Source organism: Mastigoproctus giganteus, chromosome 10 (assembly GCF_048544385.1).
Source record: "Mastigoproctus giganteus isolate SK-2022 chromosome 10, ASM4854438v1, whole genome shotgun sequence".
NCBI lineage: Eukaryota > Metazoa > Arthropoda > Arachnida > Uropygi > Thelyphonidae > Mastigoproctus > Mastigoproctus giganteus.
The window spans coordinates 88,513,121-88,532,034 of NC_143584.1; the positions used below are offsets into that span (position 1 = coordinate 88,513,121).

Genomic DNA, 18,914 nt, shown 5'->3' on the forward strand with positions numbered 1-18,914 from the left:
TAGTTAGGCCCTTCATTTTACTTCTGGCAGTAGTTACATCTTTAAAGTAATACCCACATCAAAACACTGTGATCACCGTCACCTAGTTGTTCTTTTATCTGCAGATTCTTAATGCATACAGAGTTGCCGTTCATAATCAACTCTAGAGTACTGCTTTCTCCTTGCCTCTCTAGCATGCCTAGTGTAGAAAACTGTCACCCAATATGTCCACAAAAGTCTTGCTACTGTGTGAGTGACCAACCCACAGCTTACAGTCAATATTTTGAGAGTTCAATTTCCCCAATTATATGACATTCTGATTTACTGGCCCACTATTTGTCTGTATAGCTGTTCATTATACTCATCACAGTCATTAGGTGCACTTCTACTCTTATCTTTGTTTTCTCAGTACTTATGTCACAAAACTAGCTCAACACTGCACTAGCCACCCAAGTCAATTGGATGCACTGCCTTTGGTTTTGTGAGCTTCTTAACTAAGAGCTTAAGTCCTGCAGCCCTCCTCTCCTGTCTGTTCTTTCTGTATACATTGTCACTGTGGAAAGTACATTGTTACTGTGGAAAGGGTGGGATCTTCATATCTGTAATTAAAATAATTATTATGATAGTAGATGTCCTAATTCCATGGGCAAGAATGGGAACCAGAAGGGTGCACACTCTACAGCATACTGGCCTCAACATGAGCAATATAACCATACATTACCCCTCACAAACGTATTCACCACTGCACTGAATGGCACTGCTGCAGGCTACAGTACCATCACAAACACACACAGCATGGTTGCCATTTTGGCTCAGGACTGCCTCCACACAAGAAAAAAAAAGTCCTTTCTGTACAGGCTGTACTCCCCATATTCAAATTCTGCATCCCTTATGTCTGAGTGATACTCTCCAATATCACTACAATGTCTGTATTTCATGACTTAACCAAATTCATCCATAAAATTTATTTACTATGCTCCTGCATAAGTGTACATACAAGTGTACATGCACCTGTTTTTACTCTTGGTAACCCTAACACAAACTACTATGCATTTGTTTGTTCCATAAGAATTCTCTGCTGCTATGTTTCAATAGAGCAGTACAGGAATCACTTACACCTCTGCCTGCAGTTGTTATTTATGTCAAATGCCTTGCTAAAATTCAAATAAACTATGTCAAAATTGTTCCCTACATCCAGCTCATGAGTAACTGTATCAAAATAGCCTACTAAGTTAGTTAAATGATCTTCCCTTAACAAAACTATGTTGTGTGTCCTTCAGAATGCCATTTCTATCAAATGTCCCAATCTTAATCACTGCCTCTAAGATTTTCCTTGCCACTGAAGTCATAGCTAACCAGTCTGTAATTACTGAGAAGAAGTCAGTTTTTGGCCCACCTAACTAATCGCAATTCGTTGGCTAAAAGAAAACTTCCTAGAATCTAATCTAAACCTTTTCCCCTGTATTTTGAATTTATGGACCCTGGTTCTGGAATTCTTTATAACAGCGAACATCTTGCCTTCATTCATTTTACTAACCCCTCTCGGATCTTTATAAACATCAATCATAAACCTCAACCATCTAAGGTGCCTAGTTGCCAAGCTCAGTAGCCCACATAATCAAAGTCCTTCCTTGAATGGTTGCCCTTTTCCCAATCTCACCATTATCTATCTTTGGACCCTCACAAGAAGCTCAATGTCTTTTTTTTTCAGATGAGGTTTCCATACTTGAACACAGTATTCTAAATTTGAGTTAACAATTGCCTTTTACAGTGAGATTATGACCTCCCTATCTCTATGGGATGATGTTCGATAAATCATCGATAGGACACTGTGCTTCCCTGGGTGCCTGTTTACACTGCTCAGAAAACTTTATATCTGCCCGGATCATAACTCCCACATCCCTTTCTTCCTCTGTTGTTTTTAATTCAACCCCACCAAATGTATAATTTATTCTGGGGTTGCTATTTCCCAATTGTAAGACTTTACATTCTTGTGCATTAAAACACAGCTGTCACTTTTCTGACCATTTCTGAGGTCTGTTCAAGTCATTCTGAAGGAACGCTGCTTGTTACTGATCATTAACAACTCTACCAATCTTTACGTTGTCTGCAAATTTTGACATCATGCCTTCTATCCCTTTGTCGATGTCATTTATGAGAAACAGTGGCGCAGGAACCAATCCTGGGGGAAGGGGAGCACTTCTGACATTACATCAATCTGTAGAATATCCATTAATCACAACCAATCTGCCTTCTGCCCTGCAGCCACCCAGCAATGTCTTAAGAATCTATCCAGTAATCTCTACATGTTACAGCTTTTAGAGTAACCACTCGTGGACTGAGTCAAATGCCTTGCTAAAATTCAAATAAACTATGTCAAAATTGTTCCCTACATCCAGCTCATGAGTAACTGTGTCAAAATAGCCTACTAAGTTAGTTAAATGATCTTCCCTTAACAAAACTATGTTGTGTGTCCTTCAGAATGCCATTTCTATCAAATGTCCCAATCTTAATCACTGCCTCTAAGATTTTCCTTGCCATTGAAGTCATAGTTAACCAGTCTGTAATTAATGAGAAGAAGTCAGTAATTATAAAACTTTCTGAACACTTTCCTGTATTTGTGAAATAAATCTTTAGATCTTAAAATCCTCAGATGGTAGGGACTCTGTGTAGGTCAGCAATTCCTTTACTCTATCCACATTGATACAGTTCCCATGTGGCTGATGTCTTCAATTGCACTAGATAGTTTATCTTCAAAACTACCAAAGTCACATGATTTCTGGGCAGTGTTGCTACCAGATTCCTTCATAATAAACTGGAAGATGCTGTTCTAGGCCTAAATGATGTTATAGATTGCATCCATTGCGCGGAAATTTTTCTTCTGGTCCAACATGTCTCAACTACCAGACTCACCTACATAATACCCCCCCCACAATCCGGACATGTAATGTGGTATATGGAACCATTCCGGAGGAAAGGAGGAACAGGTGTTTTCACCTTAGAAATAATAGACTGTAATTTCCTTCCCGGAAATTGTATCACATCGTATATGATGTAGACACAAAATCCTAACAAGACGTTCCCCAATATGCCCGGATAATAGGGGATGTATTTATCTCTACCGCCTACAACCCCTATTCTCTGGGCATATGGGCATATAGGAATGTCTTCTTCACTCGCACGCTAGCAAGACTTTTGTGGATTTATTGGATGAGTGTTTTCTACAGCAACATGTTCAAGAAACAACCAGAGGGAGTAATACTCTTGATCTGATTATCAGCAGTGATTATTCATGCATTAAGAATTTGCAGATAAAGGAACCATTGGGTGACAGTGATCACAATGTACTGATGTGGGAATTACTTAAAGATGTAACTACCATCAAAGCTAAAGGGAAGGGCTTTTGCTTTCGTAAAGGTGACTACAGGGGTCTCAGACAGTTTTTAATTCTGTATAGTGCGATCAACTGATGATGTTACCAACATTGAATTCTAAATGGGAAGACTTCAGGGACTTAATTTTGAAGGCTACTAGGCTTTTCATTCCAACTAAAAAATGTTGTTCAAGGTTTAGGCCTAAATGGATGTCAGATAAATTGATGAGGCTCGTGGCAGAGAAGAAAAATGTGTGGGATGCATATAAAGTATCACGTGACACAGAATCCTATGGCAGAAATAAAATAGTCTGTAATCAAGTCACAAAGGAAGTTAGGCAGGGGAAGGCAGATTACAAGAAATCTTTGGCAAAGGATGCAAAGAAAAACAGCAAAGACTTCTTTACTTTGTAAACTCTAGAAGGAAAGGGATGAATCGTTTTGGACCACTTAACATAGATGGGTTGACTATTGATGATCATGCTCAGGTAGCTGATAAACTGAATGAGTATTTTGCATCTACATTCACACATAAGGAGTTATTCAATGAGGGGAATGCCAGAAGTTTATCAAACTCTAACAGGGAGCTATGTGATTTTGTAATAATTAAGAGCAAAGTGGAGGAGATATTAAACAAGTTAGATTTTTACACCAGCCAGAATTAACTAAATAAACTCCAATCTTGTGACTAAAACACTTTATTTACAATAAAATAAAATAAAATAAAATACGGGCGTATAAAATGAAATGAAATAAAATATGTAGTAAAACTGATGTGATTTAATTTACAATAAAACATAAAATATGATAATAAAAGCGATAAAATCAATTAATAAAATACCGTAACAACTGTAGCTATATACTCATTATACCTCGGCACAAGCCAGCCATCATAAGGGTAGTGTTGTCAAGGCTTTAGCAGATAGGGTGTGGTCCCACTGTAGCACCTCTGAGGACAGAGATAACGAAATTATTCGTGTCACGGCAGATCTCAAGAAGTGCGGCTACCCCCAGAGGGTGTTGGACAGAATTATTAGAGGAGCGGAGTCCACCCATACCGAGCCGTTCACCCCTGTGAGCACTGCATACATTCCCTACTATCCGGGCCTTTCAGACCACATTGCACGAGTAATTCGGGGGTGCCAGATACGCTGTGTGCAGCTACCTGGACGGAGGTTGTACACAGTGATATCTTGTGTCAAAGACCCCATAACTAAAGAAGCCAATAGTGGGGTGGTATACGAGATTAAATGCCCGGATTGTGGGGTGTGTTATGTAGGTGAGACGGGGCGACGACTGAAAGACCGTCTGGGGGAGCATATGAATGCAATAAAGTCTGCAAATTATGGGAAGTCTGCCGTGGCAGAACATTTCTGGGAGAAGCAACATCAAATCTCCCCGGAGGATGCTGTCATCACGGATCATGCACAGGGGTTCTGGGACCGTAAATGGCTTGAGAGTCTACGTATCGCGGCAGCTAGCAAATCCATTAATAGAGACAAGGGTGTACGTTTACATCCTCTCTTGGAAACCGTGGTTCTTGGGCGAGATGAACGGTTTCAGCTAGCGCGCTCCGGAGCCATTTCCGGTTCCGGTGCATAAATGGGAAATTCCGGCCTTACTCTTCAGGAACCATGTGACGAGTGCCGTGGATCTGCTATTTAAGGATGTGCCACACAGCAGAAATATGCTGTTGAGAAAGGGGATTGATATTCCCGAAAGCTACAGTTGTTACGGTATTTTATTAATTGATTTTATCGCTTTTATTATCATATTTTATATTTTATTGTAAATTAAATCACATCAGTTTTACTACATATTTTATACATATTTTTTACTACATATTTTATTTTATTTTATTGTAAATAAAGTGTTTTAGTCACAAGATTGGAGTTTATTTAGTTAATTCTGGCTGGTGTAAAAATCTAACTTGTTTAATATGAATGGTCCCAGCCTGGTAGGCCTATTTAGAGAAAGTGGAGGAGAAATTGATTGTTGAAGTTAAACATAAGAAAGGCACGGGGTGGACGGAATCCTTCCAGTTATATTAAAGGAGACAGCAAAGGAAGTAAGCAAACTCCTAGCCATAATTATGAGACCTTCCCTGGACTCAGGGGAGGTCTCCATGGACTGGAGGTGTGCAAATGTATCACCAATTCACAAAGGGGGTTCAAAAGGTGACACAAGTAACTATAGACCTGTTAGTTTAACTTGTGTTCAGAGGAAATTAATGGAATCATTAGTTAAAGAAGCATTGCAGGATCATCTGGACAAGACAACAGTAATAGTTAAGATGCAGCATGAGTTTGTTAAAGGTAGGCCTTGTCTGACCAACTTGATTGGATACTATGATGTGGTCACAAAGGAACTGAATGCCAAAAATAATTTTGATATCATATAATTGGATTTCAAGAAAGCTTTTGACAATGTTGCATATGGAAGACTGCTGTACAAATTGGAGAGGTATGGCATTAAGGGTAAGTTTCTACAATGGATAAAGAGATGGTGGAGTGGGAGACAACAGAAAGTGGTAATCAATGGACACTGCTCTTTGTGGACAAATGTTATTAGTGGAGTTCCCCAGGGTTTGGTGTCGGGCCCATTGTTGTTTTGTATATTTATCAATGATATTGATGAAGGTATATCAGGTTTAATGTCCAAGTTTGCAGATGATACAAAGGTTGGCAGGGTTGTTAATGACATTAATGACAGTATGCTACTCCAATTGGATCTGAATAAGTTGGGCAAATAGGCTGAGAAGTGGCAACTGAAGTTTAATATTTACAAATGCAAAGTACTGCATATGGATAGCAATAACCGAAGAGAAATGTACCAACTGTGTGGTACTACACTCAGGGAAGTGGAAAGGAAAAAGACCTGGGGGTAATTGTGCAAGACCTTCGCTGAGCAGTGCAGACAGGCTGCCAGGGCAAGTCATGGAGTCTTGTCAATGACATATAGGAATTTTGCTAGCAGGGACAGGGAGGTGATTATCCCCTTGTATAAGGCAATGGTCAGGCCACACCTTGAGTACTGTATACAGTCTGGAGGCCTCATTTTAAGAAGGATGTAGAGCTATTGGAACGAGTACAGAGAAGGGCAACAAGATTAGTGAATGGAACAAAGGGTTGCGCTTATGAAGAAAGGCTTAAGTTATGCAAATTACAGTGTCTGGAGACTAGGCACCTGCGAGGTGATCTGATTGAGGTGTATAAGGCCTTGAATGGGTTGAGCAAGCTGAATGCTGATGGGATTCTTTCTCTTGCTCAGATTAAGAACCTGAGGGGGGCACAGTTTCAAATTGAGGAAAGAGTTGTAGAATAGATGTTCGGAAATTTGCCTTTAGCCAGCTGGTAATTGATTGGTGGAACAGATTTCCATCTTTTGTTGTGGAAGTTGATAACCGAAATAAATTTAAGGCTGAACTGGACAAGCATTTGGAACAAATGGAGAGGTGAAATGGGAGGGGTTTTTTTTTTTTTTTTGGCTGATGCTGCATAAGCTTGCTTTCTTGCATTGTATGCCTCTCCTAATGCTAACTCTGGTTCTAAGATTCCCCTTACACTTTTCTATACATTCCAGTAAGGATCTAGTGGCTTTATTTGCCAAAAATTTCTTAAAATATATTTCATATTTTCTTTTCACGAAATTCTTCTAACTACTAGGATCTACAAGTATTCTGAATTTTATGGCTTAACCGAACTTCTCCCCCACACACTTCTTTTATAATTTTCACTAAAGTTCTCTTAAATTTTTGCCATTCTTCATCTATAATCATTTTCATATAAGGAATATCATCTAAGTGAAGAGGAAGGTTTCTGTATTTATTGGTTGTTGAAATCTCTGAGAACTTTGATTTTTGTAATGATTTTTAATTTTTCCCTTTTACCATTTTTTTATACTTATTTTTTGGCACTAATTAACAGGGCACCTCTGTAGCCAGGTAGGAAGGAGCAGTAGTGCGTATCACATGCTTCTTGATTAGACTGGGGTTTGAGCCTGTCACCACCAAATATGGAAGATGCGGAAAGGTCAGGGAATGACCACCGCATATCCTGGAGCACTATGGCCTTAGTTGCTAATGCTCCTAAAAACCAAAACAACAACTAATTAACATTTTTAATTTGCTCTATACAAAATTATAGTCAATTGTCACTTCCAATCTTGAATCCTCTATATATCCTTTTATCTTCAACTAGTTGTCTACGATCCTTTGATATTATGTAACTAAAACAATTCAATAAACAAAAAAAAAAATTAATTAAAAAAAAAAAAATAACACTCTGTGCTTGCCAAAAGGAGAGGTGCAGATAATCTGCTAGCAGAATACAAATATTTTATACAAAATTAGAAATAACAGACTTATGGCTTATCATATTGATCACTTGGCTGTACATGTCAGTGCTTCTGACATTTTGCTACTATACAAAGGTTTATACTAAGCATAACAATTTTCATAAATGGCACATGGTAATTTGGCAAAAGTAAAGGTTGTTAACATAACTTAAACAGTACAATGTTTAAGGTTTTATTTGCTGTTTTTGCACTATTCTGTTTGTACTGATTTCAATCTAACAGTTTAAAGTTTAATTTTTATCATCATTCATTAAGAGTTACTAAGCATTTCAACAATGCTGAGATTTTTTCAACAATATATAATTTAGGAACAGAAATCTACATACCTTTTCAAGGTTCCATATCTTTACTAAGGGATTTATTCCCGGTTCATCAGCCTGAAAAGAAAATAACAATATAAAAAAAAACACATATACACAAAAATGTATTTTACAAATCTCTAACACATCATGTGTTAGAGATGTGTGCAGAAGTGTCTCAAGATGAACCCTCCATTAAGAGCAGGGATCACCTTGAGATACTTTTTTATATACAGGGCAGTTATAAAGTCTTTAGCTATTTTTAAAAAATAACAATATAAGCCTCACAAAAAAAAACTTTTTACACAGGGCATAAAAGTAAATGGAATTTACAAAACAAAAGAAAAAATTGCAATTAAAAAAAAAAAAAAAAAAAAAAGCACCCACTGCTTCATTCAATAAGAAACATGCTTGGTCAGTCCAGAGCACATTTGCCAACTAAATATGGTTGGCAAGCATTGCAAATGTTGCCACCAGAAGACCAAGGTTTTATTGTAATACAAAACACAATTAGAGAAATTGTCACTAGAGATATATCATTGATGTTCCTTATTCATCCATAACTTTAAGGTGAATGAGGAATAACACTGTTCACACCCAACTGCAGCAAGTCCATACAGAAGGCTGAAACCTCACATTGAATGTTATTCTTTAAAGACTAAGAAACAGGGTTATTATCTCTGCAAATGTCACTTAATCAAAGCTCTGCAGAAGTCAAGGGTGGCAATGTGGAGGCCAAGCATTGAGAAATTCCTACTGATAATTTTATCAGCTGCAAATGTTTCATACATCAGAGTAGACACAGGTCAAGTGATACATGACGCTGCTTCGTGATACATGATGCTGCTTCATGATGCATGAAGCAGCACCATGTATCACTTGATCAGCATCATTGTGCCAGTACCATCAAGCAACATGTATCACTTGATCAGCATTATTAAGATTTATCTTAATGGTACTGGCACAATGCCTTCAAGATAAAATAAATGAGGTATAAACTCTCTCATAAATGCAATATAATCTCCTCTTCTAACTGGGTTTAATAACATCTCATAACAGTTGTTTTCCATTCCAACAGAGCCTTTCAAAAAGAGAATGGCCCAAGGATGAATGAAGTAGAAAAACCACACCAAACAGTTAACCAACATAACAATTGAGCATTCACTGCCTCATTCAATGAAAAATGTGCTGTGTGTGTCAGTCCTGAACATTCTTGCGAAACAAGATGGTTTTGTCTCCATTTTACTCAGCAACTAACGAACAGAGGCCACATATTTAGGCTGATCTGCAGATAACATTTGATGCACCCTTGTGATTTTATAGAGACACCTATAATTAGCATTAAATACAAAAATTTTCCTGAGAGTGAAGGAAAATCAACAGCTAGAGAAGCCAGACATGTCTTGACAATATATAATTTTGCTTCCAGGTAGGCTGCTTCTGGTGCTATGAGCACCGGAAACAACCTACTCATTAATAGATTCAGCTATCTACAGAGCTTCCAGTCAAACTCAAGATTTCCCAATTTATGGTCTATTGCAGATTTTCTTCCTTCAAATCCCATAATCATATTAATGAGGATTTATCTTGGATATGGAAATCATGTTACATTTCAGAGCCTGAAAATGGCAGAAAGTGTAATTAACACTATAGGCATTGTCATAAAAATGGCAAACTCCTAAAGCTTTGTCTTGTGACAACATATGTTGGCTTTATCCTTTTTCATACAGTACAATACAATGCTACTTCCCTCTTTCTATACATATTCTGAAATGGCTCAATACGAAAAACTTCATCTTTTGATCAAGTTTACATACTAAAACATAACAGCATACTATTTAATATTAGATTTTTTTTTTTTTTTTTTTACTTCACTAAAAAACTTCTTTCTGCTATGCTCTGTTTTAGTTTTATTTTTTAAAAACAGCTAAGGACCTTAAAACCACCCTGTATTTTTTTTTCCAAAAGAAACACATTATGCAGAAAATTTGTTTAATTTGCACTAAAAACTACTTGCAATTAATTCGAATACCCAAGTATCCAAAGTTAAACCAAGCAACTGTAACCCCATCACTAACTTCTATAACTTTAATTTAATTAATTACTTAACATAAGTAGATTATTATTAATATAATTTATAAAATTTTTAGAATTTAGACCTCAAATCAATATTCTAATCTCTCGTGTGTGAAGACAGGAAACAGTAAGTTCCTGAAATATAACCAGAACATTTAAGTGTTTGGCATTAGGGTGCATCAATTGTTCAGAATTGTGGCATTTTAGTAATAAATTAATTAAATCTCTCAAGTGATATAACAGTGTAGTCTCAATGAATTCATCAGTGCACAACTACCTGAAAATTATGAGGATTCACAAATGATATATGGCATAAAACAAAATAAATACCAGAATATTTCTATCTACCTTCCGAGGCTGTTTTGCAAGCAACTGAAGTAGTCAATCACAATAAGCCTGGAAAGACAGATAACAAAATTTAGGTATTTGTTTTATTTTATGGTAGACTAGTCAGACTTTTGTAGATTTATTGGATGATTGTTTTCTGCAGCAGCATGTTCAAGAGGCAACCAGAGAGAGTAATACTTTTGATTTGGTTATCAGCAGTGATCATTCGTGTATTAAGAATTTGCAGATAAAAGAACCACTAGGTGGCAGTGATCACAGTGTACTGATGTGGAATTTACTTAAAGATATAATTACCATCAGGGGTAAAGGAAAGGGTTTTTGCTTCCGTAAAGGTGAGTACAGTGGTCTCAGAAAGTTTTTAAATTCTGTAAAGTGGGATAAACTGACGATGTTACCAACAGTAAATTCTAAGTGGGAAGCATTCAAGGAATCAATCGTGGAAGCTACTAAAAGTTTCATACCTATTAAGAAATACTGTTCAAGGTTTAGGCCTAAATGGTTATCAAATGAACTAATGAGACTCATAACAGAGAAGAAAAATGCATGGGATGCATATAAATTATCAAGCGACTCAGAAAGCTATGGCAGATATAAGCTAGTCTGTAATCAGGTCACAAAGGAGGTTAGGCAGGCGAAGGTAGATTACGAGAAATCCTTGGCAAAAGATGCTAAGAAAAACAGCAAGGATTTCTTTACTTATATAAACTCTAAAAGGAAGAGGATGAATCTGATTGGTCCACTTGATATCGATGGATCGATTGTTGATGATCCTGCCCAGATAGCAAACAAACTGAATGAGTATTTTGCATCTACATTCACACATGAGGAGTTATTAAGGTTTGGAAATGGCAGAAGGTTATCAAATTGTAGCAGGATACTTAATGATTTTATAATAACTGGGAGCAAAGTGGAGGAGAAATTGTTGAAGTTAAACATATGAAAAGCACCTGGGGTGGATGGGATCTATCCAGTTATATTAAAGGAGGCGGCAAAGCAAATAAGCAAACCCTTGGCCATAATTATGAGAGCATCCTTGGACTCAGGGGAAGTTCCCACGGACTGGAGATGTGCAAATGTATCCCCAATTCACAAAGGGGGATCGAAGAGTGACACGAGAAATTACAGACCAGTTAGTTTAACTTCTGTTCTGGGTAAAATAATGGAGTCACTGGTTAAAGATGCATTGCAGGATCATCTAGACAAGACTGCTGCAATAATTCACACACAGCATGGGTTTGTTAAGGGAAAGTCTTGTCTGACAAATTTGATAGGATATTATGATGTGGTTACAAAGGAACCGGATGCAAAAAATAATTTTGATATCATCTATTTGGATTTCAGGAAAGCTTTTGACACTGTTGCGCATGAAAGACTATTGTACAAATTGGAGCAGAATGGTATATTAAGGGTAAGTTGCTACAACGGATAAAAGGATGGTTAAGTGAGAGAGGACAGAGGGTGGTAATCAATGGGTGCTGCTCTTCGTGGACCAATGTTATTAGTGGAGTCCCACAGGGTTCGGTGTTAGGTCCACTGTTGTTTTGTATATTTATCAATGATATTGATGAAGGTATATCAGGCTTAATGTTGAAGTTTGCAGATGATACAAAGGTTGGCAGGGTTGTTAATGACAGTAATGGCAGTGTGCTACTGCAACAGGATCTAGATAATTTGGGCAGATGGGCTAAGAAGTGGCAACTGAAGTTTAACCTTGACAAATGCAAAGTACTGCATATGGGTAGAAGTAACCCCAGAGAAACGTACCAACTGTGTGGTACTACACTTAAGGTGGTAGAAAATGAAAAAGACCTGGGAGTAATTGTGCAGTCAGATATGAAGTTTTCTGAGCAATGCAATCAGACTGCCAGGGCAGTCATGGGGTTTTGTCAATGATATATAGGAATTTTGCTAGCAGGGAAAAGGAGGTGATTATCCCTCTGTATAAGGCAATGGTCAGGCCAAACTTGAGTACTGCGTACAGGTCTAGGGGCCTCATTTTAGGAAGGATGTAGATTTACTTGAGCGTGTACAGAGAAGGGCAACAAGATTGGTGAGGGGAATGAAGGGATCCTCTTACCAAGAGAGGCTTAAGTTCTGCAAATTGCAATGGCTGGAGACTAGGCACCTGCGCGGTGATCTGATTGAGGTATATAAGGCCTTGAATGGGTTGAGCACGCTGAATTCTGATGGGATCCTTCCATTTGTTCAGATTACGAACCTAAGGGGGCATAAATTCAAATTAAGAAAAGACAGATGTAGAATAGATGTGCGGAAATTTGCCTTTAGCCAGCGGGTGGTTAATTGCTGGAACAAACTTCCATCTGTCGTTGTGGAAGTTGATAGGTTGAATAAATTTAACGAGTAACTGGACAGGCATTTGGAAGGAATGGTGTGGTTTTTTTTTTTTTTTTTTTTTGGCTGATGCTGCATAAGCTCATACACATGCTTTCTTGCATCACATGCCGCCACTACTACTACTATGAATTTTCACATGCATACCTAACAACTTTTTAAAATTTTGCAATAAAAATATACACTAGTTTTATTACCAGAACATAAAGAAATAATGTTTCAGAATCTTTCTACCAAATTAATAATGATAATAATGAATTAATGCAAGTCATACAATACAAAAGTAAATTCATATGTCATTATAAAATGACAAATTATAAAGCAATAAAAGTTATTTTCTTAACTAATATGTTATAAAATTATTTTAATTTTTTTTTAATTGTTAAATTATATAGTAATAATTTAATAAAAATTTAATACCTATGTAAATAGATAACTAGAGCCATTTCATCATTCAGTAGGTCTATTTGCATGTCACAGTACACACCTGAACCACATAACACAAACAAGACTGAAATTAATTTAAAAATGTAAGAGAAGGAAAGGCATTCCTGAAAATTTTAATCAAATCGTAAATGTTGGCAAGCATTCAAGTACTGTGAATTACTACCAACATTTACAAGGATGCATAAGTACATGTGCCCTTAGTGACCAGGATTCAAGCCTGTGACTGCTAAATACAGTACTGTCCTTCATATTCTCTCCATCTTGTAAACTCCTCTGACTGTGTGGTCATCCTGGAGCATAAACAGAAAATTTATTTATTTTATATTAAGATTATTGCAATTGAATTTTACTAAAGTAACAATATTAAAAATAATTACCCCAACAGATATTAACATTGGATTCTGCCTTAACTGCTGTAGATGTGAAATCCCCAATTTATGAGCTTGAAAGGAGGTAGAAGTAATTTGTAACTGACGATTTATAAAATAAACATATCCATCTTTGCCTCCTAGTATTAGCTGACCACGTCCACTTGTAGTGCATGTTATGGAAATATCCTAAAATTAATGAAATTGGTTAAATTCGTATAAATTTCACACAAAAAATAATTAAATTATTTATCATCAGATAAGAAAATAAAAATTCAACAGCACCATCACCAATATCGCATGAAAATAATACTCTCACTAAATGTAAAGCAACACACTGCTCATCACCCATTTTTTTTTTTTTTTTTTTTTATAAAAACCCCAAACACAAGAGGTATAATTAGAACCTATAGTACTTAGTACCGTGCTTGGGTTGGAGACTGAGAAGACGAAAGAAGATATTTGTTGACATTAGACTTGAACTTCTGTAGACTGTAATTTTCAGGAAATACGTATGAAGGAAAGTTGTTTCAGAAAACGGCAGTTGAATGAATAAACGAGGAAGAAGAAAAGTTGGTTCTGTGAGTTTGAAGTTGGACAGTACATGGATGTTGGCTGCTGGTGGCACGTGTTCCGACTGTTTTGAAAGAGAGAGTGGGAATTATAAAAGCCAATTCAGAAGAACAGTGCCCATGGAAGTATCTGTAGAAAAGGCATGCAGAAGAAACAGTACATCTATGAGACAGCGAGTGCAGAGACTCTGTTAGAGATGAGTCATTAATTAACCTAACTGCCCTCTTCTGAATGGAATCTAGAAGCCTGAGAGAGGTTTTGGGGGCACCGCCCCCATACAATATTCCATGGTATGGCAAATTTGTGATTTGTACAGAGTCAACAGCAGTTTGGAAGAAAAGTAACGCTGAGTGCCAAAGAGAAAACCAAGTTTTTTAGATACAGAGGAAGCAATATTTGTAATGTGCTTGTGCCAAGAGTGATTAAAATTCAGGGTAATCCCCAAAAGAGATAGATCATTTTGCCTAGAAATCGGAGTGTCACCAAAGATAAGCAGAGGAGCAGAAGAATCCTTTTTGCAAGATTCTACAGGGATGATATACACTTAAATAGAAAGGGTGCAAGAATATTTACTGATGCAATTGAGTCAGTGTTAGGTGGGTCGGAAAACTGCTAGCTTGGCTTGGGGGGGGATACAAGGACTAATAGATTAACAGTAGCCACTGGCAGAGGTGAGAGTGATTCTTGCACTGCTTCTACTGGAATGAGCAGCAGCCTGGAAAACAAGATGTAGGGTATTTCAGAGACTGCTGGGAGTCATTGCAGTACAAGTAAACACATGGATTGTGTTAGGCTAAGAAAAAGAACAGGTACATGTATACTTGCGTATAAACCAATGCTAGGAGTTTGGTAAATAAATTTGATGAATTTGAGGTATTGCTCAAAACATCAAAGGCAGATATTGTTGGAATATCAGAGATGTGGTGTCACACAGATGCAAAACTGCAATTTGGGGAGTAAAATGTGTACAGGAAGGATAGACATGATAGGAAGGGAGGAGGAATTATACTATTAGTTAAGAAACACATAAAATACAAGGAAATGAAGCCAATCAACATCGCTGGACAGTGCAGTGTCGAGTCAGTTTGGTGTGACATAAGCATTGGGAGATCAAAATTGAGGGTGGGAGTGTGTTAGAGGCGTAATGACTCTGATGAGTATAATAAGAAACTGTACAGGGAAATAGAGAGGGCCAGTAAATTAGTGAGTCTTATAATGGGGGATTTTAATTTCACAGATATTGACTTGAATTTGTGGGTTGGTCACTCACACATAGCAAGGCTTTTGTGGATTTATTGTACGATTGTATTCTACAGCAGCAGCATGTTCGGGAGGCAACCAGAGGGAGTAATACTCTTGATCTGATTATCAGTAGTGATTCTTCATGCATTAAGAATCTGCAGATAAAGAAACCACTAGGTTGCAATGATCACAGTGTGCTGAAGTGGGATATACTCAAAGAGGTAACTACCATCAGGGGCAAAGGGAAGGGATTTGCTTTCATAAAGGTGACTACGGTGGTCTGAGACAGTATTTAAATTCTATACGGTGGGACCAACTGATGATGTTACCAACAGCAAATTCAAAATGGGAAGCATTCAAAGAATTTATCTTGGAAGCTACTAGGCTTTACATACCAATTAAGAAATATTGTTCAAGGTTTAGGCCTACATGGATGTCAGATGAACTAATGAGACATATGGCAGAGAAGAAAAATGCATAGGATACATATAAATTAATGGGTGACATGGAAGCCTATGACAGATATAAGCTGGTCTGTAACCAAGTCACAAAGGAGATTAGGCAGGCAATAGTAGATAATGAAAAATCTTTGGCAAAGGATGCAAAGAAAAAAAGCAAAGATTTCTTTACCTATGTAAACTCTAGAAGGAAAGGGATGAATCAGATTGGTCCACTGGATATTGATGGTTCAACTGTTGATAATTCTGCTCAGGTGGCTAACAAACTAAATGAGTATTTTGCATCTACATTCACACATGAGGAGTATTCAGGGAGGGGAATGCCAGAGGTGAATTAAACTCTGGCAGTGAGCTAGATGATTTTGTAATAACTGAGAGGAAAGTGGAGGAGAAATTGTTGAAGATAAACATAAAAAAGGCACCCGGGGTGAATGGGATCTCTCCAGTTATATTAAAGGAGGCAGCAAAGGAAGAAAGCAAACCCTTAGCCATACTTATGAGAGCTTCTTTGGACTCAGGGGACTGGAGATGTGCAAATGTAACCCCAATTCACATAGGAGGATCAAAGGGTGACATAAGTAATTATAGACCTGTTAGTTTAACTTCTGTTCCAGGAAAATTAATGGAGGCACTGGTTAAAGAAGCACTGCAGAATCATTTAGACAAGACTTCAGTTATAGCTCGGACACAGCATGGTTTTGTTAAGGGAAAGTCTTGCCTGACCAATTTGATTGGATACAATGATGTGGTCACAAAGGAACTGGATGCAGGGAATAACTTTGATATCATATATTTGGATCTTAGAAAGGCTTTTGATACTGTTGCACAGGGAAGACTGCTGAACAAATTGGAGCAGTGTGGCATTGGAGACAAATTGCTGCTATGGATAAAGGGATGGTTGAGTTGGAGAAGACAGAGAGTGGTAATCAATGGACACTGCTCATCGTGGACTAATGTTATTAGTGGAGTCCCTCAGGGTTCAGTGCTGGGTCCATTGTTGCTTTCTGTATTTATAAATGATATTCATGATGGTATATCAAGCTTAATGTCCAAGTCTGTAGACAATACAATGGTTGGCAGGGTTGTTAAGGACACTAATTACAGCACGCTGCTCAAACAGGATCTAGAAAAGTTGAGCAGATGGGCTGAGAGGTGGCAAATTAAGTTTAACATTGACAAATGTAAAGTACTACATATCGGACGCAGTAACCCCAGAGTAACGTATCAACTCTGTGGTACTACACTGAGAGTGGTAGAGAATGAAAAGGACCTGGGGGTAATTGTGCAGGCAAATATGAAGTTTTCTGAGCAGTGCAGATGGTCTGCAAGAGTAGCTCATGTTGTCTTGTCAATGATATACAGGAATTTTTCTAGCAGGGATAAGGAGGTGATTATCCCCTTGTATAAGGCAATGGTCAGGCCACACCTTGAGTACTGTATACAGTCTGGCGGCCTCATTTTAAGAAGGATGTAGAGCTATTGGAACGAGTACAGAGAAGGGCAACAAGATTAGTGAATGTAACAAAGGGTTGCTCTTACGAAGAAAGGCTTAAGTTTTGCAGATTACAGTGTCTGGAGACTAGGCACCTACAAAGTGATCTGATAGAGGTGTATAAAGCTTTGAATGGTTTGAGCATGCTCAATGCTGATGGGATTCTTTCTCTTGCTCAGAATAATCACCTGAGAGGGCATAAATTCAAATTGAGGAAAGACGGTTGTAGGATAGATGTTCTGAGGATTGCCTTTAGCCAGCGGGTGGTTGATTGCTGGAACAAACTTCCATCTTTCGCTGTAGAAGTTGATAGCTTAAATAGACTCAAGGCAGAACTTGACAAACATTTGGAGCGAGTGGATGGGTGAAATAAGGTTTTTTTTTTTTTTTTTGGCTGATGTTATATAAGCTTGCTTTCTTACATCATGTGTCTTTTCTAATGCTAATATAAGACAAGACTGAGTTTTAGAAGGATTGAAATCAACTTAGTTGTCTTTGCCTAACTGGAGAATTACCTGGAGATCGGCAATTAAAGAATTGGTAGTAGATATTCTTGAAGTTGAAGCTGATTGAGCAGTGTACGGTTTCTCAAAATGGAAAGTGGAATGCAATGTACTATCATCGGCAAAACTATGGATATGATTTCCAGTCAATGGAAGAAAGTCATTAATATACAAGAGGAAAAGTGTAGGGGAAAGAACTGAATCTTGGGGGATACCAGAATTAGTGGAGAAGTTAGAAGACAGAGAACCATCTACCAACACCCCTCAGTGAGCGATCAGAGAGAAAACTGGATAACCAATTACAAAAAACAGTTGGCAAACCATAAGATGGTAGCTTGTTTAGAAGACCTTTATGTAAAATACGATCGTAAGGCTTTGAGATGTCAAGAGCAACTGCTTGCGTTTCACCTAACTTTTCCATTGAATTGGTCCATAAATGGGTAACATAAGTCAGAATATCACCAGTGAATCAACACTGCGGAATCCATACTGGTGATCGTTGATCAGACGGAAGGTTTCTACGTAGTTTAAGAGTTGGTTGTTAATTGATTTCTCCATTACTTTAGAAAGAGTAGAAGTAATTGCAATGGGGCGATAACTGGACGGGAGGGATTTGTTACCCTTTTTAGGAGATTTGCTGGATATGAGCAAATTTCCAAGCAGAAGGAAAAACACCTTTGGAATAAGAAAGTGAAAAAAGGTGGCAAAGAACAGGAGTAAGTTTGGGAGCACAGGTTTTGAGAACAAGTGGAGAAATACCATCAGAAACTGGAGCTTTCTTAGCATCAAGATTTGTCAAAATCCTTCTGACATCCTTTTGACGGAAAACCACAGGAGGCATTGAATGGAGTGTGTTGGGAATGGTGGGAGGTGTTTTACCAAGATTGTTATAATATATGAGTTGGAAGAAAAATGGGATGCTAGCAGGTCAGCTTTATTCCATTATTCTTAAGTATTTATTCTGCCTTTTTTCTGTCATTATTTTGATGTTTGGTTGTCATTAAAAAAATGACTGGATCCTGGCCAGAACAGAGTGGTGCCTCTAATA

At 37.6% G+C, this 18,914-nt stretch overlaps 1 protein-coding gene across 1 annotated transcript in view; it reads right to left on the minus strand.

Annotated features, from left to right (window-relative positions):
• Nucleotides 1-18,914, minus strand: part of LOC150079140 (vacuolar protein sorting-associated protein 11 homolog) — a 697,977-nt gene that overhangs the window by 632,387 nt on the left and 46,676 nt on the right. Inside the window, exons 3-4 of the mRNA XM_090382204.1 lie at nucleotides 13,608-13,787; nucleotides 8,035-8,085 (exon numbers count right to left, since the gene is read on the minus strand). Coding sequence (XP_090238330.1) covers nucleotides 8,035-8,085; nucleotides 13,608-13,787 — 231 coding nt within the window. The remainder of the gene's footprint in view (nucleotides 1-8,034; nucleotides 8,086-13,607; nucleotides 13,788-18,914) is intronic.